General features: G+C 37.1%; 1 protein-coding gene across 1 annotated transcript in view; it reads left to right on the forward strand.

Moving 5' to 3' along the window:
• The window catches only part of il1rapl2 (interleukin 1 receptor accessory protein-like 2), a 724,024-nt gene that overhangs the window by 426,019 nt on the left and 276,156 nt on the right, over nucleotides 1-21,849 (forward strand). The window contains exon 4 of the mRNA XM_030145596.1: nucleotides 2,201-2,304. Coding sequence (XP_030001456.1) covers nucleotides 2,201-2,304 — 104 coding nt within the window. The remainder of the gene's footprint in view (nucleotides 1-2,200; nucleotides 2,305-21,849) is intronic.

A 21,849-nucleotide genomic window follows, 5' to 3' on the forward strand; every position in this document is an offset into this window, starting at 1 on the left:
CAGAATAAACGTTTTTCAAGTAAGTGACACATACCGAGAGAACCTACTTTCATGGAATACATAATTCTGAGGTAAGTTTTATGGTGGTTTCAGAGTGAGTCAGTGTTTTGAACTACTGGTCATATGACTGCACATTTAGAGGAGAAGAGATTTTGTCACCAATAGTTAAAGTATGTGAGTAGGCTAATGTTATGAAAGGCTAACGTTATCCTATGTTCGCCTCATGTTGAATACATTTACATTCATGCAGCTGCTTGTGTGTCCAGTAAAACCTACAAACTGCTGCTGAACAAGTCATGATATTTTTATAATAGTGAGCAAATACTACTGACAGATTTTTGGGTAAACTAAATAGAGTAGTCTGATATGTCACTTTCTAAAACGGCGTTTTTCTAAACTACTTAAATTTTTTTTTAAAAAAACAGGCAAAAACTGAGAGTATACCCACTTATCCAGGGACCACTACACCACTGATGTTAATAGGTTTTTAATTTGGCCTGTCCAAATCAGTTGACAACTTTGTCAACTTGGATTGTCTTCACAGACACACATAACATGCTGCACACTTTTAACACCCCTGGGTCAAATATAGTGTACGATTCTGTTGAAAGTTTCTGCCCTATAATTTACATTAGATTGTCTTTGTGTAAATTTGGTGCGGAAATCTCAATGCATTCTTCAGATAATGCAATTACATAATTGAAAGGACATGTCACCATTTGACCTTGAAAATGTAGGTCAAGGTGACCTATTTTCAATAGGCTTCTGTTCCATGCCAAGATGCATCCACAGTATAAATTTTGTGCAGATATCTCAATGCATTCTTAAGATAATGCGATTACATTGTTGAATGGACAGACAGATGGAGGGAGAAGGACAGACAGATGACAAAACGATTACAATACCCCTTCGGCCCAAAGTTTTTTGGGTTTTTTTCTCTCATCTTTATTAAAAATATTTAGGTATACAATACATATAAATTTTGAACAAACAAACATCAAGATGTCAAAAAGAAAAAGCATTTGAACAAATAAATTTAAGAAAAAAAAATGCATAGATTTAAAGACACAAAGCAGAATACACAAATAATAGTATATATATAAAAAAAAAAAAAAACCATAACAAAACTAAATAAATAAATACATCAGAGAGTTCAGTCTATTTTAAAGAATTCTTTATAAATTGCCAAGGTGCTAAAGCTTTTTTTTGTTAAAGATGAATTCTAATGATTTAATATATTTTTCAGATTCCATCAGGAAGATTTTAAAATTCGGGTGTGTTTTGGTGTATTTATTTTTGTGTATATGAAATTTTCCAAATAAAATGATCAAATTTACAACAAATTCTAAATTACGAATGTCATGTTCAAAATATGTAATTACATTTTGAGATGTCATAGTTATTTTTTCATTACTTTTAGATGTGATATATTTTTCAATTTTAGACCAGAAGTTAGAAGAGTGTTCACACAGAAAGAATAAGTGTAGAATAGTTTCAGGACAAGAATGACAAAAGTTACACATTTCTTCCACGTTAGAAAATCAAGACAAAATAGCATTGGAGGGATATACATTGTGTAAAATCTTGAGATCTATAATTCTAATTTTGTTTGTAATACAGTATTTATATGGTAATGTCCATGCTTTTGACCACTCAATTTCAGAGAAAGTTGAGTTCCATAATGCTTTACCTCTTGGGGACCCTTCAGCCCAAAGTTGGCCAAGGGGTAAAAACCAAAGTGACTCAAAATGCATCAGTGTAAACTATATGACAACACTTACTCTGTTTATTAGTCAGATGTGTTTGAGGTGGAACAAAGATGGAAATAGCAGAAGCTTTGGAGTTCTGCTGGAGAATTGTTGAAGGCTGTCTTTGTAAAACATGGGTTAAATGTTCATGTGTTTTAAAATAAAACCTTTACCTTTTCACAGCATGCGGCTCTGTATATATTGATATTAAAAGAAGATTTAGGTGGGCCACATTTTTCCTGACAAATACACATCTAGTGTAAAACCTGAACAGTCTGAATACATTTTTAAAATTTCAGTAAGAGATCATTTAGTGAACAATGAGTTTATTTTAGCTAAAAAAAAAAAACAAAAAAAAAAAAAAACACTCATAGTATTTGCATACAGTGACAGTAATTATTAAATGCATGGTGTACAGATTCTTTTAACTGTCTTGATGTTGTATCCTTTAGGAGCCCATCATATTCTCTGGCCACAGGCTGAGTAAAGAGGACGACTCTATCTGGTTCAGATCTGCTGAGCTTGAGGACAATGGATTCTACACCTGTGTACTAAGGTAGGTTCACATGTGTTACTGCAGTAAGCCATGTTACTTACCTGGGATGAGTGAAAAAAGTACTGGTTGGTTGTGTGATATCACATGGTGGGTTTATATGCTGTTAGCTTATTCAAGTACACATGATTATTGAGAAAGTGAATGAAGACAACAATGATGAATATGAACAAGCCAACTACACAGACACTACTTTTTGATGATGCTATCTTACAGTGTTTGGATCTGAGTGGTTTCTTTATGACCCATGTGTCCAGTTTTTCCAAGCAACATAATTATGTAAAAAAAAGTATTACTATTGTATTGCAATTAGTCATTATTATTCGAGTCATTTTACATCTGAAACAAAAAACAAGATTCATCAGTAATTAACTAAATATGATTCTACTGGTATGTGACTCTGCATTAATGTGTAAGGGTTTGGTTATATTTCATTAGTCCCTCTGGGAAATAACTATACTAAACTGTCGTGTGTGCAACTGTATAGGAAGTCTGTAATTCAGCAATATACCTTTTATTAAAATGGTACCCATGTTATTTTGTTGGTTTGCTAGTTATTAGCTGTGTATTTATGTGGATTAATGCAAATTAGTCATGTGGAATCAAACATACATTAAATCAATCTTAAAAGCACTAATTTGTGCTGCTAGGCATTTCTAAATCAAACTGACAAACATGGATTTTATATATGGGTGCTTTGATGAAACTGGGTTCATTTTGGTACCTGGCACTTTGCCAGCTTTTTTAGACCCAATAATAAAAGAGAAATTTAGACATATTCCAACCCCCCACCCACCCACCCACCCCAGGATGTACCTAATGATGACCTCAGATAAATGCTAAAAAGTTATACTCTTGCTCTGAGCCATCCCAAAATTAAGGAATTTTTAATAAAATATTGGGGCCAGAAACAGGACCAACATTGGGACAGGAAAAGCTAACTAGGTGTCAGTGAATTTGATCTGGAATGCATAGCTTGACATGGTCTTATAGAGTGGTACAGATAGAGACACTATGTTATATTTGTTGATCCTAGTGGTTTTTCTAATCCACACATGCAGGTTTTTCATGAATTGGCAGTCTCATTCCAGGTTTCACTTGTAACCCATCGTGTACACTCACATTACAACCAGGACCTGTCCATTTAAACACAAATAAATCGTAAGTGATTTTGCAGCAGCTGTCATTTTTGTGACACACTCTGCCTTGCATAATTAGTTCAATTCCCAAAATGTAACTGCGAGAGAATAAAAAGATATTCAAAAAAATAGTAGCGAGTAACTGCTGTGTAACTTTTTACCGTGTTAGATGTGGATTTTTGTATAAAAAAATTATAATAATAATTATTATTAAAATGTGTCTTATTGGAAAAATAGTTCTCTTGTGGCGGCTGTGGCTCAGTTGGTAGAGCGGGTCTCCAATGACCAAAGGGTTGGCAGTTCTAATCCTGGCTCCAACTGTCCACATGTCAAAGTGTCCTTGGGCAAGACACTAAACCCTAAATTGCTCCCAGTAGGGCCAGGCAGCGCCTAGCATGGCAGCAGCCGCCCGCTGGTGTATAAGTGTGTGTGTGAATGGGTGAATGTGAGGAATTGTGAAGCACTTTGGGCACCATGAAGGTGTAGAAAATGCGTTATATAAGTTCAGTCCATTTACCATTTTTATCTCAGTAAATATTTATTTTTAAAACAGACCCAAAGTGCTTCCAAACTTGCTTCATAACAGTAGTCTACATCTGGTTTAAATTTTTAGCCCCCATGTCCTGTTTTTAGGTACCAGTTTCCTAGAAGCACCCATACATATAAATTATAGCTGTGTTGTGTTGTATTTATATTACTTTATATTTAGCACATATGTTGCGGATTATTAGATTTATACATATGATTATCATATTGGTTGATATAACCACATACACGTCTTCTATTAATATGAATTAATGTAGTTTGTGTGTTGTACTGCAGTGAGTTGAGTAAGGGGTAGGAATGAACAGGCTTTTGCTTCAGCCCACTCAATCTTGAACACATTACGGAAATTATGTACATGTGTATATTGATTTATCATTTTCTACATGTTCAAAATAAAGATTCCAGTCATTCATTCATTCATTAGAAAATATGCACACTTAAAAAAACATACAACCTTGGTTAAAGTTGTTTTAGTAGAAGTACTATATACTGTGCAAATAAAACACCTAATATTATACTTAAGGCACTGCAATTATTCAGATTTTTTCAGTTAATTTTATGTTTGCATTTAAGAGGAGTGAACAATAATCCTGACATCCCACACTCTGGTGGTCTTGTGCCTCCTGTTACAGATTACCTAATTGATTATCCTTCAACCATACCTTACCATTCAACCAAGTTTCATGAAAATTGGTGGCAATTTTCACATAATCCCAATGTCAGACAAAAATATAAAGACAGAACCTCCTTCGAGAGCTATTAATTATACCTTCATTTGTTCTGAACATGTACTCACTACATAAAATGACTAACCACGAGTTTGGTGACAACTTAACATGGTTTGTTTCTGCTTCAGCAGAGTGCAGGGTGGATGATGCTATGCAAAACCATACAGCTCACTGTTTAGGACTTATGGGTCAGCGCAAACAGACAGACTTATTTTGAAGTTAGATTCACAGCCCCAGCACCTTTGCTACATATCCATAAGATATAATTTTAGTCTGTCTTCCAGCAAACAAACAATATTTGTGGCCTGACTCTTACCTGCTTCAGTATTGTTGATGTGCTCACAGGGGAGAAACCTTGAAAAAAATGCCTGACTCTTTGTGCTTCATGTCCACCTGGGTTTCTGTTTGTATTGGTTTTTGGTGTTTGAACAAAATGGAGAGAGAGATTTGAAACAGCTGTCTGCATTTTGAGTAAAAAATAATTCTGTCCTTAGTAATCACATTAATGAATGGCTTTTCAAAAATGTTTCTATTTATTTACACAATTTCAAGAAGTTGGCTGTCAGATAATGAATGCTGTCTTTGTATTTGCACTCACTGTGTGCAATTCAAACAGTCAGTAATCCGCTGTTTTTCCAAAGAGCTGTTTTTGTCATTATTCAATTGCAGTTGTCGGGATCTGTTCACAAAATGAAACCATTTCTCTCATGTTTAGTGTGTGTCTGCCCTATCAGTCATATGGAACACTGCCAGTTTAGTAAATTGAATATTTACAATATGGATGTTGGCGCCAAAGACTTGTCTGTGGTTCTTTAGGGACATTTCTGTGTCTCTGTGTATACGTGTTTTGTGTCTTTTTGTGTCATGTTTGTGTGGTGCTCGGGGTAGGAGTATCAACTTGTGTATGCGTACTGGCTTTGTAGCCTAGAACAAGGCTTACAGCTTTGTTTACCTGCAAGTGGATGGTGTGTGCAGACGCATAATAAACTAAATTAAAATATGTCCTCTTGTTAATCTATAAACAAGTATAGAACCAAAATAGTTGAGTATCATCTTAAGGGGGAAGGCCAGTGTGAAACGGAGTAAATGCCCAAAATGACATTCATAAATGAGTAAACAGGAACTGTGAATGCACCTGAGTACCATAAACACTCAAAAAAATAACATAAGTAATGAATAAAAAAAAAATGTTTACTTCATTTTTATTGCTTTTAGGAAATTCACTGACATTTATTAGGGTAGCTTATTCATACCTAAGACATTTGACATCAAAGACTCAAGTTAAAGGTGGAATTAAAACCTTTACAAGGGATATGGACTTGCTTTTGTAGTCATTTCACAAACATTATTTGCATAAAATACAATTTGTTTCCACAGTTTGTTTAAATTGGTACCATGTGTCTTTAAGTTTTTATCCAAGTTTTAATTCATTTATGGCTCAAGATATAATTTGTTTCCATATTTAAACTGATTCGTTAGCACAATAATGATTAATTTATCCCCACATGTTGATTAATTTGTTGGCATGAGATACAGTTTGTTCCCATGTTTTGTGATGTGTTTTGTGTTTTCCCATAGTTTCATTATTTCCTGGATATGAGGTATATATTGTTTGGTGTATATTGTTTATATCATTTGGTTTATTTTGTGTTTTTTTTTTTTTTTTTTAAATTTGCTCTCACATTTTTATTCATTTGTACCCAAGTATTGAGCAATTCATTCACATAACATAAATATGCAAAACATTGTGGCAGCGTACAGAGCCTTGTCATTCATTCCGCCTGCTTCAGTTGGACAAAATTTCACATCAGCTTTCACCTACACTGCTGATGCACCACAATAATTTTACTTTCAAAAGAAATTAATCACAATTCCCTTTTCATTTTTGTTTCCAAATTAAGCATTTTAAAGAATCAGACTAACTCTTGCCAGATTCGTACTTTTCAGTGGTGAATGCATCATCTAAACCAATGGACAAAAACATTGAAATAAGATCCATGTCTGACTAGAGTAATGCTTTACAAAGAAGCCAAGTGATTGTTTTGTCTCCTTTTCACTAACTTCACCATCTGTCTTTGTGGTTTTTGCTTTGGTTGCAACGTAACGTCAGTGATCCTTTTGTTTCTGCAATAAATCAACATCACTCCTCTCTGCTTGATCCTTTTTCCCCCTCCTCCTCAGCATTTCATACCTCCGCCACCTTCACTGCATCCTTTTCCTTTTCCTGTGCACCCCCCCCATCTATACATCCCCTCACCACACTCCTTCCCTCACTCCAAACCCTCGCCTGTGTCACTCACTACACTCCTTTCTCCACCTGTTTTTCTTACTTTGCGTTGTCCTCCTGTTCCATCTCCCTCACATATTCTCTCTCCTGTTTCTCCATGTCTGCACCAAATTCACCCCCTCCCCTTCATCACCCTCATGCCCCCCCCACCCCCCCACCCCCCGATTCCCCCTCCTCCTCGGCTCTCCTCCCACCTCCTTTTCCTGCCAGAGCTTGACACCTATCCTCCTTAATAAGCTCTCTCTCACTCCTTCTCTCTTTCTATCTTTCCCTTTCTCTCTCTCAGCATGACAACCTAATTAGGGCTTGGTGTCTGTCATTGTCTCAGGGTCTCTTATTAACACACACACATTCACTGACACACACACACACAGTCAGGCACTGCACCTCCTAGCTCCTCGCATTACATTACTAGAAGGTTGTATCTTATGCACACAGAAGAATAGGAGCATTGCACAATATCTGATGCACATTGCTGTTTATATTGTGAGCAAACCCTCAGGTGCGCTTATCGCCAGCATTCCGTCATAAAAGTCCCCCTTTCAGATGTAATTTCCTCCCAACTGTCAGTTCTGATTGACCCAAAAATGAAGTCAGGTTTACTCATGGACAATAAAAAAAACCTCCATTTCAGTTTACAGCCCTAATCTACAATTTAGCCAGATAAAAACAAGTGTAAGTAATGTCGAAAGTCAGGTTTCACACTTCATTCATCTCCATCTAGCCCACAGCCAAGGTTCTGCGATGAATCTTCTTTACAATTCGTCCAAGAATCACTCTGATGTGTCACCTTGACACATGTACCGGTTACACCTTTTGAAAATCACTATAAATGGTTTACCTTGGTGGGAGTTAGTCAGGGAGCTTCAGGGAAAAAAATCAGTATCACACAAACAAAATACTGCATGTTGACTAGGGGTGTTGTACAAAATCCAGAAACATATCTCTTGTGTATTTTTTTTTTAACAGATTTGCAATCTGAATCTGTAGTGGGTATTGTACGGTTTAAGCTGCATTTTTTTTTTTTTTTTTTTCATCCACTTTCTTCATGGAACCAAGACATAAAGCATATGTCTTTTGTCTTACATGGAAATAGTTAGATTTAGAACAGAAGATGTGTAAGGTGAAAATGCATTTTATAGACTTGATTTAATACAGTAGGTGACATCCTCTATATTCTGTGTGTAATGTATGATGCAGCTAAACATTAAAAACATCACCTGTATTTCAAATGTAGCTCATATGAAACTGTGACTCTATCCCTATATTACAATATTTCAACATCAGTGCTAGAATATGATGCAGTAGACAAAGAATCCATTATATAGTGTTTATTTGACACTTTTCATACACTTTTGAACCACAGATCAATTTGAATTTCATTGGACTACTTTTAGCTTTGATAACAGCACACATTCACCATGGCACTGTTTCAATAAAGGTATGCAACATCACAAAATTTATTTCATTTTTTAGCCATGTAACATTGCTGACACTAGACATGACCAACTGAAGCAACCCCAGATCCTATTGCACCTACAGGCTTGTAGTGTAGACGCTAGGCATGATGGGTAATCACTTCACCCTCCTCCCTTCTCACCCTTATGCACCCATCACTCTGGAACAGGGTCAATCTGGACTCATCAGACCACATGACCTTTTTCTATTGAAACACAATCCAATCTTTATTTATTCCCACATGTTGACTAATTTGACATATAGCACATTGATTAATTTGTTGCCACATTTTGAGAAATTTGTGTGCATGATTTATAGTTTATTCCACGGTTTTCATTAGTTTGCTCTCAGAGAAATTCAGAGAACTTTGCTGCAATAGTGGCATATTCATTTTATTATTATTATTATTATTATTATTATTATTATTATAACAACCTTTATTTAACTAGGATAAAAAAGCTCACTGAGATTAAAAATCTATTTTTCAAGAGTGTCCTGGCCAAAACAGCAGCAGCAGCAGAATAGATAAGTTATAGTAAGATAGTTAATAGTCAGTAAATATTTCAGATTATTATTTCAGTATATGGAAATAATATAAAACAAATATGTCACTAAATATGACTTAAACATAAAGTTATTTGGTGTATGTTTTAAGTCCAATCTCACAGTTGATTCATTTAAACAATATGAATTATGACACTAATGACTCTGAAATCAAAAATTGCAAATAGAAACATACTTCCATTAAGGCTTTTTGTGTCAGTCCCACTTTTCCTCCTTGGTTACAATGCCCCCAGTGTACGACATCCTCTTATTTTCTTCACATTGGTCTTCTCTGACTGCTTTGCATCTTACTTTTTTCCCAAGTATCCATCTCCAGCCGTCCCTCTGTACTCACCAAACCACCCATCCAATCATCTGTCCACACACTACACCTGCCAGCAGTGATCGAGTGTGGGTGATGAGATGTCTATACCATCTCTAGTGAATTAACAAGCCATAACTGAGAGGGTCAAGGAGAAAATGATGGGCTTCGATGCAATTTTCTTTTCTTCATACCTGCGATGACTTGCCTTCAGACTTCTTGTACTTGTGGTTTTCATTGAGTTCATTTCAGAGGCAAAATTGGGAAGATGATATAAATCACTCCTTCATGTTAGTGTTAAATAGGGATCTAAGAGACGGTTTTGAATGACAGATGACATGTCAGCCAGACATAAGCTAAAGGATCACTTCCCTCTTTGGCAGAGAAGGGCCAGACTTAACAGACGAGAAGTCTCTGATGGGTTCACTTATGTGTCACTTCCGCAGTGAAGCAATGAGCTAATGCTATTAAACAAAAACTCTATATCAGAAGGACATTTTCCAATAGTGGCCCATTTTAAGATGCAGGATGGACTTCTGTTGGCTCAAGGCAACTTTATTGCTTTTCACATTGAGCATTGATCTCTCTTTGACCTCTGTAAAAAGACCAAGGCTTCTTTAATTCAAGCAGTATGCTGCAGATCTGCCCCAAGCTTTGTGACTGCTGGCAAGTGTTATGTCCTATTTGCTCTAAGGTCACTGACAAGCCCCTGAAGCAACTTGCTTTCACTTTGTTATAACCAAGTATATAAGTCTATATGAAGCCACATATGAGCTTGTAATTAATTGTTAACTAAAGATAAGATGAAAGGAGTTAAAACACATTTGGTGTGTAAAAATAAAAATGTGTACAATATCAGTAATTTCATTTGTAACTAGAAAAGCCCTCAGACCTCCGCCAAGGCAGATCAGTGCCCCCCACCCCCACCCCCCGATCACCACCAAAATTTAATAATTTCTTCCTTGTGCCAGTATTAACATTTCCTGAAATTTTCATCCAAATCCGTCGATAACTTTTTGAGTTATCTTGCACATGGATAGACAGACAGACAGACAGACAAGCCAACGCTGGCAAAAACATAACCTCCTTGGTGGAGGTAAATATACAATTTCTCATATTCAGGCTGCACCTCATTTTAAGAGCAAGTATGAACGTGAGCAATTTAGGACTAATAAGTGAGTTTAAAAAAATGACACACATAATGTGATTTAAAATAAATTAAAATCCTGAAATGTTTATAACAATTATGGCAAACTTTTCTCTTCATGTCATGTTGATGCTGCATAAACTTCTTCAGCGACTCAGACCAGATCAGGGAGACAGTTACATTACATGATGTTCGGTGCAGTCTTTGCATTTGCTTGTTTTCACAGTCTGAGATCTGAGCTGTTTTCCAACAAACTGTGATCATAAACACATATACAACCCACCTGGATTTAACCAAGACAATAGTTAAGATCCTTCCCTTGGATAATTACTGCAGTGATTAATATATTTCGGTTCATTAACTGTAACTGATGCAGTGAGTAGTGTCTCATTTCTGAAACCGTTTGACCATAGGTTTGCTAGATAGATAATGGTTGGACTATGTTTCAATAGAAAAAGGTCATGTAGTCTGATGAGTCTAGACCAGACTCATCCAGAGTGATGGGGCATCAGGCAGAAGAGAGGCAGATGAAGTGATTACCCATCATCCCTAGTGTCTGTAGTACCAAGCCTGTGGGGTAGTGTTATGATCTGGAGTTGTATCTGTGTTGGTCAAGTCTAGGTTCAGAAATATTATGTGGCTAAAAAAATGAAACAAAGATTGTAATGTTGCATCAGTTTATTGAAACAGCGCCATGGTGAATGTGTGTTATAATCAAAGGTTTTTTTTTGCTAGACTGTGTAGATCTGTGGTTCAAAATCGTTAGAAAATGAGCTCTGCCCTCTGTGACATAGTATTTTCAAGCAAATCTAAGGGACTTTTTAAGAATTTATTTAGTTTTAGGAGGATAATTTGACACTCAGCCCTACAACACTTCAGTTTACCAGAAATATTTAATGTACAAGGAAGAGATGAAAAACTGTAGTCTGAAAGCAAGCTAAAGCTGTCAGATAAACGCAGGGTTAGAAACGTTATGTCTCCAAGAAAAATGCAGGATAAGAAACATTTTGTCTCAATATGCCTTAAGTTTTTTTTTTTATTTCTTTCTTTTTTTTCCAAAAGAAATCCCATTGGGCACAACTGGATGGGTGGGACTTTCTCTCTCACCTACTTACCCAGTCATTGCATTGCATTTCATTTTGCAGTAAATTTTAAGACTGAAGATCAATGCATTTGATATCAGTTCTTTTAGCTTTTGGATCTATGTAACACACTTGATTTTGTCAGTAAGTGACTCCAAATATAGTGAAAACAAGTAAAATAATTTCACATTGGATGCATTTTCAGGCACACAAGAAACAGGTACACCTCTTAGCTCTCAGTTTTCTAAACACTGCAGATCCCCAGTGCGTATGGGGTAGCGTGTGTATTTGTTGTGTTTGTGTTTGGAAGTAAAAAGAGAACAACCTGGAGACACTGTTATAAAAGCAAAGGTGAGCAGGCATTAAAGGTGGAGTGGCATTCTCTCTCAGGAGACAATAACTGGAAAATAACATTGTGTGTGACACGAAGTAGAGGGAAGAGCGGTATGCATGGGGGAACGGAGAAAGAAATGAAAGAAAGTGGGTGGGAAAGAGAGAGATGTGCAGAGGGTAAAGAGAGAGTCAAGGAGAATGTAGTTAAATTGGAGAGATGGGGAGAGGGGGTAAATAGTCAGAGAGGAAAAACAGAGGGACGCTGATGGAGAGAGGGTTAGATTGTATGAGAAGAGAGAGGTGAAGAAACAAAGGCGGGGGGGGAGGGAAGAAAAAAAGAAAACCAAAAATCCATTTTCTCTGCAGGAATAAGAACCGCAATAGAGGTAGAGGGCATGCTGAGGCTGCCTAGGACCCTCTACACACCCACTATGATTAGGACATGAGTACACACACACACAAACATATCACTTAGAAAGAAATTGATACACACCGTGAGAGGTCTCAGTTTACTTTGGAGGCACCACAAGAAAGACTTTTCCCCAAATATCTATCCTAGAACACTCCACTCCCTCACAAAAAGTCCGAAAGGCAGAAAGCAAATCAAATGGTAGATGGAGACACAGCAGACAGCAGGAGTGAGGTAAGAATGAGAAAGACAAAGTGATAGGGACACAGACTCTGAGAGCAAAATAATGAATGTTAGGCAGCAGACAAGGTAGACTGAGATGAGAGATTTCATGCTTGTGGCTTCACTTCAACACCTCGCATTAGATGGAAATGTAACGTGTTCTCTCAGACAGAAAAAAATGACTGGCTGAAAAGCTAAAGCTGGCTTCTAGGATAGCAAGTTTTGTGAATTGGTTGGCCGGCAAGGCCATTTGGTGGGTGTGTGGGTTGTTCCTGTTTGGTGACATCTTAGCAGGATGACTGGCTTGATATGGGATGGGTGGCTGCTTGGTATTATTGGCAGTAGTGGTAAGCATGTTGCTGGCTTGCTTGTAGGTAGAATGACTAACAAGGTGGCTGCTTTCCTGGATGTTTGACTGCATGGTTGACTGTATGATTGGTTGGACTGGCTACTCTGGCATGCCAGCTCACCAACTGCTTTTGGCAAGCTAAGAGTGGTTGGCTAAATTGATTGGGCTGAGTAAGTGCACCGAAAGAACAATGGTATCAGTCTTTTATACAAACACTTAACTTGGCCATACCAGACTGTTCACTGGAATTTTTTCAGGTTCTTAGCTATCTTTGACTGTAGAATCCAATCAAAATGTAGCTTCCCCTAAATAAAGTCTGCTTTGTACAAGGACAGTACTTTCCTCTAGTGCAGGAAGTAGACTTTATACCTGGTTAAATGTAAATTCTGTGTAACCAGTGTTCAAGGTTCAGTCCCAAAATTCAATACACTGACGGAATTACCTACCAAGTATCTATGTGTGGTATAATTTGGCATAAAATACATCTCAGAATCACAATCAGCTTTATTGGCCAAGTATGTGAACACATTCAAGGAATTTGGCCTCAGTTTTAACATTGCTCACGAAACAGTTCCGTCATGAACCCAGACAACATATGGATCTAGACCAGTGTTTTTCAACCTTGGGGTCGGGACCCCACATGGGGTTGCCTGGAATTCAAATGGGGTCGCCTGAAATTTTTAGTAATTAATTAAAAAAAAAACCAATATCTTACTAATGAAAAATATACAGTGAGATGAGAGAGACAATCCCAGAACACGTAAAAGACATGACAAACTGTGAAGCTGAAACTGAAGCACCGTGGTACTGTTTATCTTTCAACTGTTCATTGTGGTTGGTTTCAGATGCTGCAGCTCTTTCATAATTCATAGTTTGAGTTACTGTTTGTTCAGTATTAATTGTCAGCCTTGTAAATACAAGCTGGACTGACTGTGCATATCCTGACCAAGAAAAATGAAATTCTCCCTTTGTACAGTAATCTACACCTGGTTTTACTGCCTTCGTCCAGAATAATATAAATTATGTAGCCTAAATGTCATCTAAAATTAATGTTTATTTGCAACATAGTACAGCAAACTATTACAAGATCATAAACAAATTAATTTTAGCAAAAAAATGTCTCCGTTTTGAATGGGTCGCCAGAAATTTATGATATTAAAATGGGGTCACGAGCCAAAAAAGGTTGGGAACCACTGACCTAGACATATAGACATCTTATTAATATTGTTGTAATTTTGTGGTCTGGTACACTTTGGAAACAGTACATAAAGTCTAAAACCAATCTTTTTCCTATATTGAATGCTGGGTAGCTGAATTTGTTATGTAGGACAGGCATTAATATAAGCATTCTGCTATTGCCTGTGCCTTTTAAGTCATTAACCTGTTGGTAATGTTTATAATGTGTGTAGTGTTGTTGTTGACACTGGTTGTATTGTTATGTAATGTCTGAATAAAGAATTTCATCATCATCAATCTGTACTCATTTCTATCAACAGTGAAAAGTTTGCGCACCTAACTTAACCGGTTCACAACTGATTGAGGGCTTATCTCACAAGAACGTATATCTTTCATTCATTATCTGAACCCACTTTATCCTCACTAGGGTCAAGGGGGTCACTGGAGCTTATCCCAGCTACTTATGGGTAAAGGCAGGGTACAGCCTGGACATGTCACCAGTTCATCGCAGGGCTGACATATAGAGACAAAGAATCGTTCTCACATTCACATCTATGGGCAATTTAGATTAACTGATTATCAGTGCATGTCTTCGGATGGTGGGAGGAGGCCGGAGTACCCGGAGAGAATTCACGCAGACACGGGGAGAACATGCAAACTTCACACAGAGAGGTCCCACCCCCATCGACTGGTGTTGGAATTGAACCCACTCTTGCTGTGAGGCACAAGGTCTATCCACTGCACCACCGTGTCACCCTAAAAAAGAATGTGTCTGACATTTTCCCACCAACAAAAAGATGATAAATAACACAACAACAGTGGAGACATCTCAGAAACCAGTAGAAAAAGTTGACAAAGGCCGGTGGTGATCTGGTCATCTACTGAGATTCACAGCTGGACAGAAGCACAATAAAAAGTAAGCCTTAAGCATACTAGTTTCAACTGAACATAAGAAGAAATAGTAAACTAAAAGACTTAGAGATTAAGCCTCAAGAAGTCTGACCCAAGATAAAAGAAAACAGAGCTACTGTGGTCAAATGGCCTAACTGAAGTTCCAACTTATATTCATAGTCAGAAAAGCACAGAGTAAGAGAAAACAATTTCATCACGGTAAAGCCAGCACAAATAATATAATAACAACTCTAAACCAAACACATTAAATCCTTTCCCTAATCTTTAAAGTTGCTGAAATGGGTGACAAGAACTTTAAGGTCTTTTACATGGGTCGTCTTATTACCTGGAAATGTTAGATATCAAAGGGTCTTATTTCCTTAACGTGTCTTACTAATAAATACTCTACTTTCACAAGGCACATATCAGCACAGTAGAACCTTGCAGAACGAGTTTAAATCATTCCATGACTGAGCTTGTTCTGCAGTTTATGAATCAATTTTTAATTGAAATAGAATTAATCCATTGCAGCCCCAAAAACCCTTTTTAAGGGGTTTTAAAACAAAAAAAATGCAGTTACAAATAAAATAACAATACAAAAACATAATAAAAGTGAATGCAAAAGAAATAAACTGTTTTTATTAACTTATTTACCTTAAAGATGAGAGGATCTGTGCACAAGGACTATGGTGGAGCGGGGAGGAGAAGGGTTATTGTTTGAAAGGAGAATCACAGTTGTATTTTCTTTCACAATTGTGTTTTCTCTCGCAATCAATGAGATGAATATGTGATCTGTGTGAGCGGATGCTGCTCCTGTTGGGGGCAGCATGTGCAAGCTCAGTGCTGACTAGCGGTGGCTGGTATGAAGCTCACTCATACTGTGGATTTCCACTCTTATTTCAAGACAAAAATACTCATTGGGCACGGGTCATAAAGCAAATATCTCATGCAGTACTGCACTTACACTGTGAGGTTTTACTATAGTCTATTTATTAATAAGCAAAGCATTTTATGGAAATGATTATTATTATTATCATGAGTATGTTTTTTCATCTCCCTAATTAGATGTGTCTGTGGAAGAGGCAAGACACAGCAAGAAGGTCCCAGATCTCCCGAAATTAGCACAAGTATTAAGAGTACAACCCAACTGGTCCTCTTTAAGAGGAAGTTCTTTAGCAAGTTTTTTTTAGAGTATATATACTAACCTTAATGTCAACCTGGTGATTAACCTACCTGTTTTGGTCTGTCTGTTTTTTGTCTATCTATCTATCTATCTATCTATCTATCTATCTATCTATCTATCTATCTATCTATCTATCTATCTATCTATCTATCTATCTATCTATCTATCTATCTATCTATCTATCTATCTATCTATCTGTCTGCCTGTCTGTCTGTCTGTCTATCTATCTGTTTGCCAAACCTCAGTTGATTCTCCAACAACTTACTTTTTTAGCATTTGTTGGTTAGATTTATACATATCTCCCTCTTCAAAGAGCCCTTGATAATGACAGCTATTTATCCTGAATAACATTTAGTTGGGTTATCAAATCACATTCCCACCACAAGCAAATTCATAGTCACTGCATCTGCCTGGGATCAATCCACTTTTTGCTGCATATCACCTCCTCCCTATGTCCCCTATCCTTCTTTTAGACAGTAACTCTGTTATAGGACCTTCCAAGCTTTTTCAGCTTTTCAGAGATCTAAGCAGTAAATCTGATGATTCTCTAAAATCCAGACTAAAAAAATGAATGATCATAAATTACCATAATGCCTACATTTATTGGATGTTGAATACACATTAGAATAATTGCTATGCTCCCTCTTTTCCCTCTATTTTAAATTAATTCATTTTTCAATGTATTGTTTGATTTGTGTTTCATTGAGTGACTTTATGATTAGGTAACAACTGAACTATTTTGGATCCTGACTCAATGTTTTAGGAAAGGTAGCTCTAGATATGGACAAGGGACAAGGGGGTGGGTGGCCATGGCTCAGGAGGTAGAGTGGGTCATCCAATAACCAAAGGGTTGGCAGTTCAAATCCCACTCTGTCCTAGTCATGTGCTGTTGTGTCCTATGTAGTTTACTACCACCAGACTGTGAATGAATAGTGGATCCACTGTACACACCTTGAGTATGTGTTCATAAAAAAGCACTATACAAATCTAATCCATTATTACCTCCACCAAGGTACATCAGGGTTTGTTTGTTCACAAGATAACTCAAAAAGTGATGGATTTGGATGAAATTTTCAGGAAATGAGGATACTGGCACAAGGAACAAATGATTACATTTTGGTGGTGATTTGGGGGGGGGGGGGTCTGCGCTTTCCAAGTGCTTTTGTAGTTATTAATAAAGCCTAATATCCCCTAAAAAACATGCACATGAAACAGAAAATTTTGATGGAAATAGTCCAATAAAATTACTTAGTAAAGTAAGTAAGTACTTAATGTAACTAGAAAAGCACTCGGAGAGCACAGACCTCTGCCAAGGCAGATCAGCCCCCTCATCACCACCAAAATTTAATCATTTGTTCCTTGTGCCAGAATCAACATTTCGTAAAAAATTTCATCCAAATCTGTCCATAACTTTTTGAGTTATCTTGCTAATAGACAAACACACAGACAGGCAGACAGACAAATCCCGAAGAAAACGTAACCTCCACTGTTTCAGTTGGCGGAGGTAATTAAAGGGAAACAGAAACATCTTTTCTGAATAAGTTCTGACAATAACTCACATGTTTGTTAAACTGTTACCTCAGCATTGTCCTCTACTTCGTATGCCCTTTGAGAATTAAAACATGGCTGAGTTTTATATATTTATAAAGCAGTAAGCCCTGAGATTCCATGAGTTAAATGGAGTGTGGGGTGAGTCCATGTGAAATCAGCAGAGGTCTCCCATCTGAACACTGCTGAGTTGTTTCATACTTTGTGAAAATAATGTTATTAGTCCTAGTTAAGACCATACAATTAGGTTTTGAGATGCAGAGACTTTGAAAATAAGGTGTGATGCTGATTTTACTCTAAAAATGAGCCATGCATAAAAATATGTTTATTTCTAATATTTAGTTAAATAAGTCATTTCTTTAGACCTATTTATGATAAGTTCATGAAATTATTTTAAAGCATAATACATGTTTAAGTTCTTTAAAAGATGATCCGCAGTTGCATATTTGGCAAATTGTGCTTAAAGAAAACTGTGAAGAAAAAAAAAAAAAGAAAGTTAAAATTGTTTGTGCTTTAGAGTTTTAGCTGGGTGTATCTCCACATTGATGCACATCAGATCTGTTAAAATGTAATAGTTATTTCTCATGTTGTAGTAGTATTGGTGGCAAAGTATTTGTCTAAAAAATTGTATTTATGAGTAATTACAAATTTAAATAAAAAGATTTCATACCTATATTTCAAATGCATTTACAAAATCACTTACATCACTAGAAAGAGTGTGTCTGTATAAATATATGCGTAAAATATAACCAAACTTTATAGTTAAACCAAACTAAACATTAATGTCTTTAATTTTGTATGGTATTTACCAGGAAATTACAATATTTTTTTGAAAGTATGAATCAAACTGGCAATGGTCAAATGGCAACATTTTAAGATTCTGAGGTGGTTTTATCATATAGTAACTGGGTGTTACCTAACAACTAGGCCTGTAATGGTACACAAAATTTTCAGTTCAGTACGTTTTTGGTTTTGAAAGCCACGGTTCGTTTTTTTCGGTTCGGTACAGGAAGAAAGAAAACCCCTCAAAATGTCTTTAATGCATTTATGAATTTTTTAACATTTTTCCCAAAAATTTTGGAGACAATAGAATATGGAAAAACATCAATAATATAATTCTGCTGCTATAAATCAAATAGTAAATAAAATATTACTAAATGTATTTTAAACATTAGTATTGCACTTTTCCCTGAAAGTTAGTTTTGAACAAACAACAAAAATCTAATCACAGTTCTGTCAGTTCACATTCTGCATAAAAATAAAAATAAAAAATCCACATGAAGTGCAATATTAACAAGAGGACAAACTCATATTCTCTTTTAACAAACTGAAGAGCTACATTGACAACAAAATTAACCAAATTATTTATTTTAGGATAATGAACAAACTGTTTAGGTACTGTTTGTGTACTTTGTGTGTGTGTGTATGTGTGTGCAGGGTGCAATTCGTCAGAAACACGGGGAGGGGGGCGTTGTCGGAGCCAAGGGGGGATGCGGTCCATAACTAACGTAACTAACGCTGGCAAGAAATGAAAGTATGTAGCGTGCGTGAGAGAGAGAGAGAGAGACAGATAGACAGACAAAGCTAGTGTGTTTTACAACTACCGTAGTTCACAGGGGCCAAACAGCGTTCGTCTTATCTTCTCTTTCCTCATTATTGTCTTTCACTGGGACCTGATGTGATTCCAAATGGGACTGTAATGATGGTGGAGGGTCTTCAGTCTCTTCCCTCCAGGTTGACATTATATTTGTTGGTTTTTTTTAACCTTATATCAGCTGCTATTTCATATTTCGGTTCATTGTGCGCTAGTTCCATATGTCCGTGTAAAACTTGCGTGGATTTAAAGTTTGAACAACGTCTTTCGTTCCATTTTCTTTTTCTCATCATACTGTGCCGTTTCGGTACAGCTGTGTACCGAACCGAACAGGTGCGTACCGAAACGGTTCGGTTCAGTACGTGTACTGTTACAGGCCTACTAACAACACATTTTCACTTTGTAAAATTAAGAGCTATCCAACTTTCCTACTTATGTTACAGACATTAGAAAAGGCTTATAGAGATGTTAAAGTTGGAAAAATATTCCAGTTTCCCCAAAGAATGTTGAATTCATTGGAGGTGGTGTTTGCTTTTGTCAGCATGGAGTTATTGTCTTTTTTACTTACTTTTAGAAGTAAACACGTTTTGTGAATGAATTCTGATGTAGTCATTGTTTAATCAACATGTCAAAAGTTTGTTTCAATTCTCCTTTACATGCAAGAAAAACAGCTACTATTTCTTTGACGTGAACTTAGGGGTGGAACAAATCAAGGCACTAACAAACCACTAGTTTTGTCATTGATGTAAGTTCTCCATCATTATTCAGTCGTCACTACGAGATCCCAATCTTTAGCCAACCTGAAGATAATAAAGCCAAATAAAAGGCTGAATTTGCTCTTTCCTGGAGCTTTATCTGTCCCTGTTTGTGCTACAGCTAGTCCCTTGTGGTATTTCTAGTAAGCTGAGCCACCTGTCTCTCTTTGCATTAGAGGATAAATCTACTCTCTGTGGACGCGTGCACACAAGAAAACACACACATAGTTGTCACAAGGGTGTTTTCTAATGCCAGCCAAATGTTTAACCTTTCTCTTCATCAGATTAACAGAGTCGGAGCGGGAGATAAAGACAGGAAGCGAAAAGAGGAAGAGACAAAGTGAAAGCGAGGGAGTGTTAGAAAAACAGACAATGACAGCAGCAGCGGAGTAAAATAGAGAGGTGGGGAGAGTGAAATAGGAGCTGGAGAGAAGGAGAGAGCGGTCATTTGAAGTTTCTTTGGCAGTCCTCTGTGGTTTGGCAGCCTTTGAGTCGGTAGCGCGCTCATGCCAATGTGGGCTAACATGTGCCAGTGCATGCCAGCTTGAGCCAGTGCCTGCCACCCCTTGCCAGTCTTTGGGAGGAAAAAAAGTCAGTTTTGGCTTTGGGTTTGATACTTTGATGTTCAAGGGGTTTTAAGGTGCTCTGAAATACAGTCTGACTTGGGAGAGATACGCAGCCAGGAAGAGGGATGGTGGAGAAAGGAGGGCACGGGAGGAGGTGTGAAAACCAGTGCGTCAGAATGGTCTAGTGTTTGAGAGGCCGCTGTGTAGAGCAGGGGGGTGGATTGATCCTTACAAGTGTTGTTTTGCAACACACAGATATGGATGCTTAAACTCTCAAAGCCATCTATAGGACAACTCCAAGCCAGTCTTCCAGACTGAACTGTTGCTGTTGTACATGTCTGCAAACCACTGATATGTACAGTTTAATCTCAATGTTTATGAAGCAAAAATACATTTTATATCAACTTTTCCAGACATTGTATTTGTATGTCCACAACATAGTGCTTTAACAGTTTGTGGTGCTTTAGAATATAAGTGTAGTAGTAGTAGGAGTAGTTGTAGTAGTAGTTTATTTGGTCTTTAATTACTTTAAGCAACAAACAAAAACAACATATCCATTGTTCCATATTCAATGCAACCGAAAGACTTTAGGCTGAAGTAAATACTTATTTTGTCTAACCCTATTTACAATTAACACAATGTTTCCACAAGAAAACAAACAACAATAAAAAAAAAAAAATCAATGTAATCATTGCTAAATATACAACAGAAAAGAATACATATTTAATTTTAATTCAGGTAAATCATGTCCTTATCTCAACTACCAACATTAATCCTTGTCTTTTTAACAAGTACTAGCGGCATTGTACCCGTGGTGCCATTGTACAATAGCATGAGAGGCTAAAATCACCCAGCATACCTCACAACATTTGAATACGGACATAAAAGTGTGCCTAGTAGATAGTCAGGTAATGTTTCTATTCATTTGGTGAGTTTGGCGACGATCGGGCGTGTGAAGGTCTGTGGTCAGACTTGGTCCAAGGTGAGCAGGAACCCGGTCCGAGGTAGGCTGGGACGTGGTCCGAGGTGAGCTGGGACCCAATCTGTGGTGAGCTGGGACCCTGTCTGTGGTGAGCTCGGACCCGGTCTGAGGTGAGCTGGGACCCTGTTAAAATGGCCCAGCATACCTCACAACATTTGAATATGGACATAAAATTGTGCCTAGTAGATAGTCAGGTAATGTTTCTATTCATTTAGCGAGTTTGGTGGTGAGCGGGCCTGTGAAGGTTGAGGAAAACCCGTACAAATGCCCTCCTGTGCTGCAACATCG

Source organism: Sphaeramia orbicularis, chromosome 10 (genome assembly GCF_902148855.1).
Source record: "Sphaeramia orbicularis chromosome 10, fSphaOr1.1, whole genome shotgun sequence".
Taxonomy (NCBI): Eukaryota; Metazoa; Chordata; class Actinopteri; order Kurtiformes; family Apogonidae; genus Sphaeramia; species Sphaeramia orbicularis.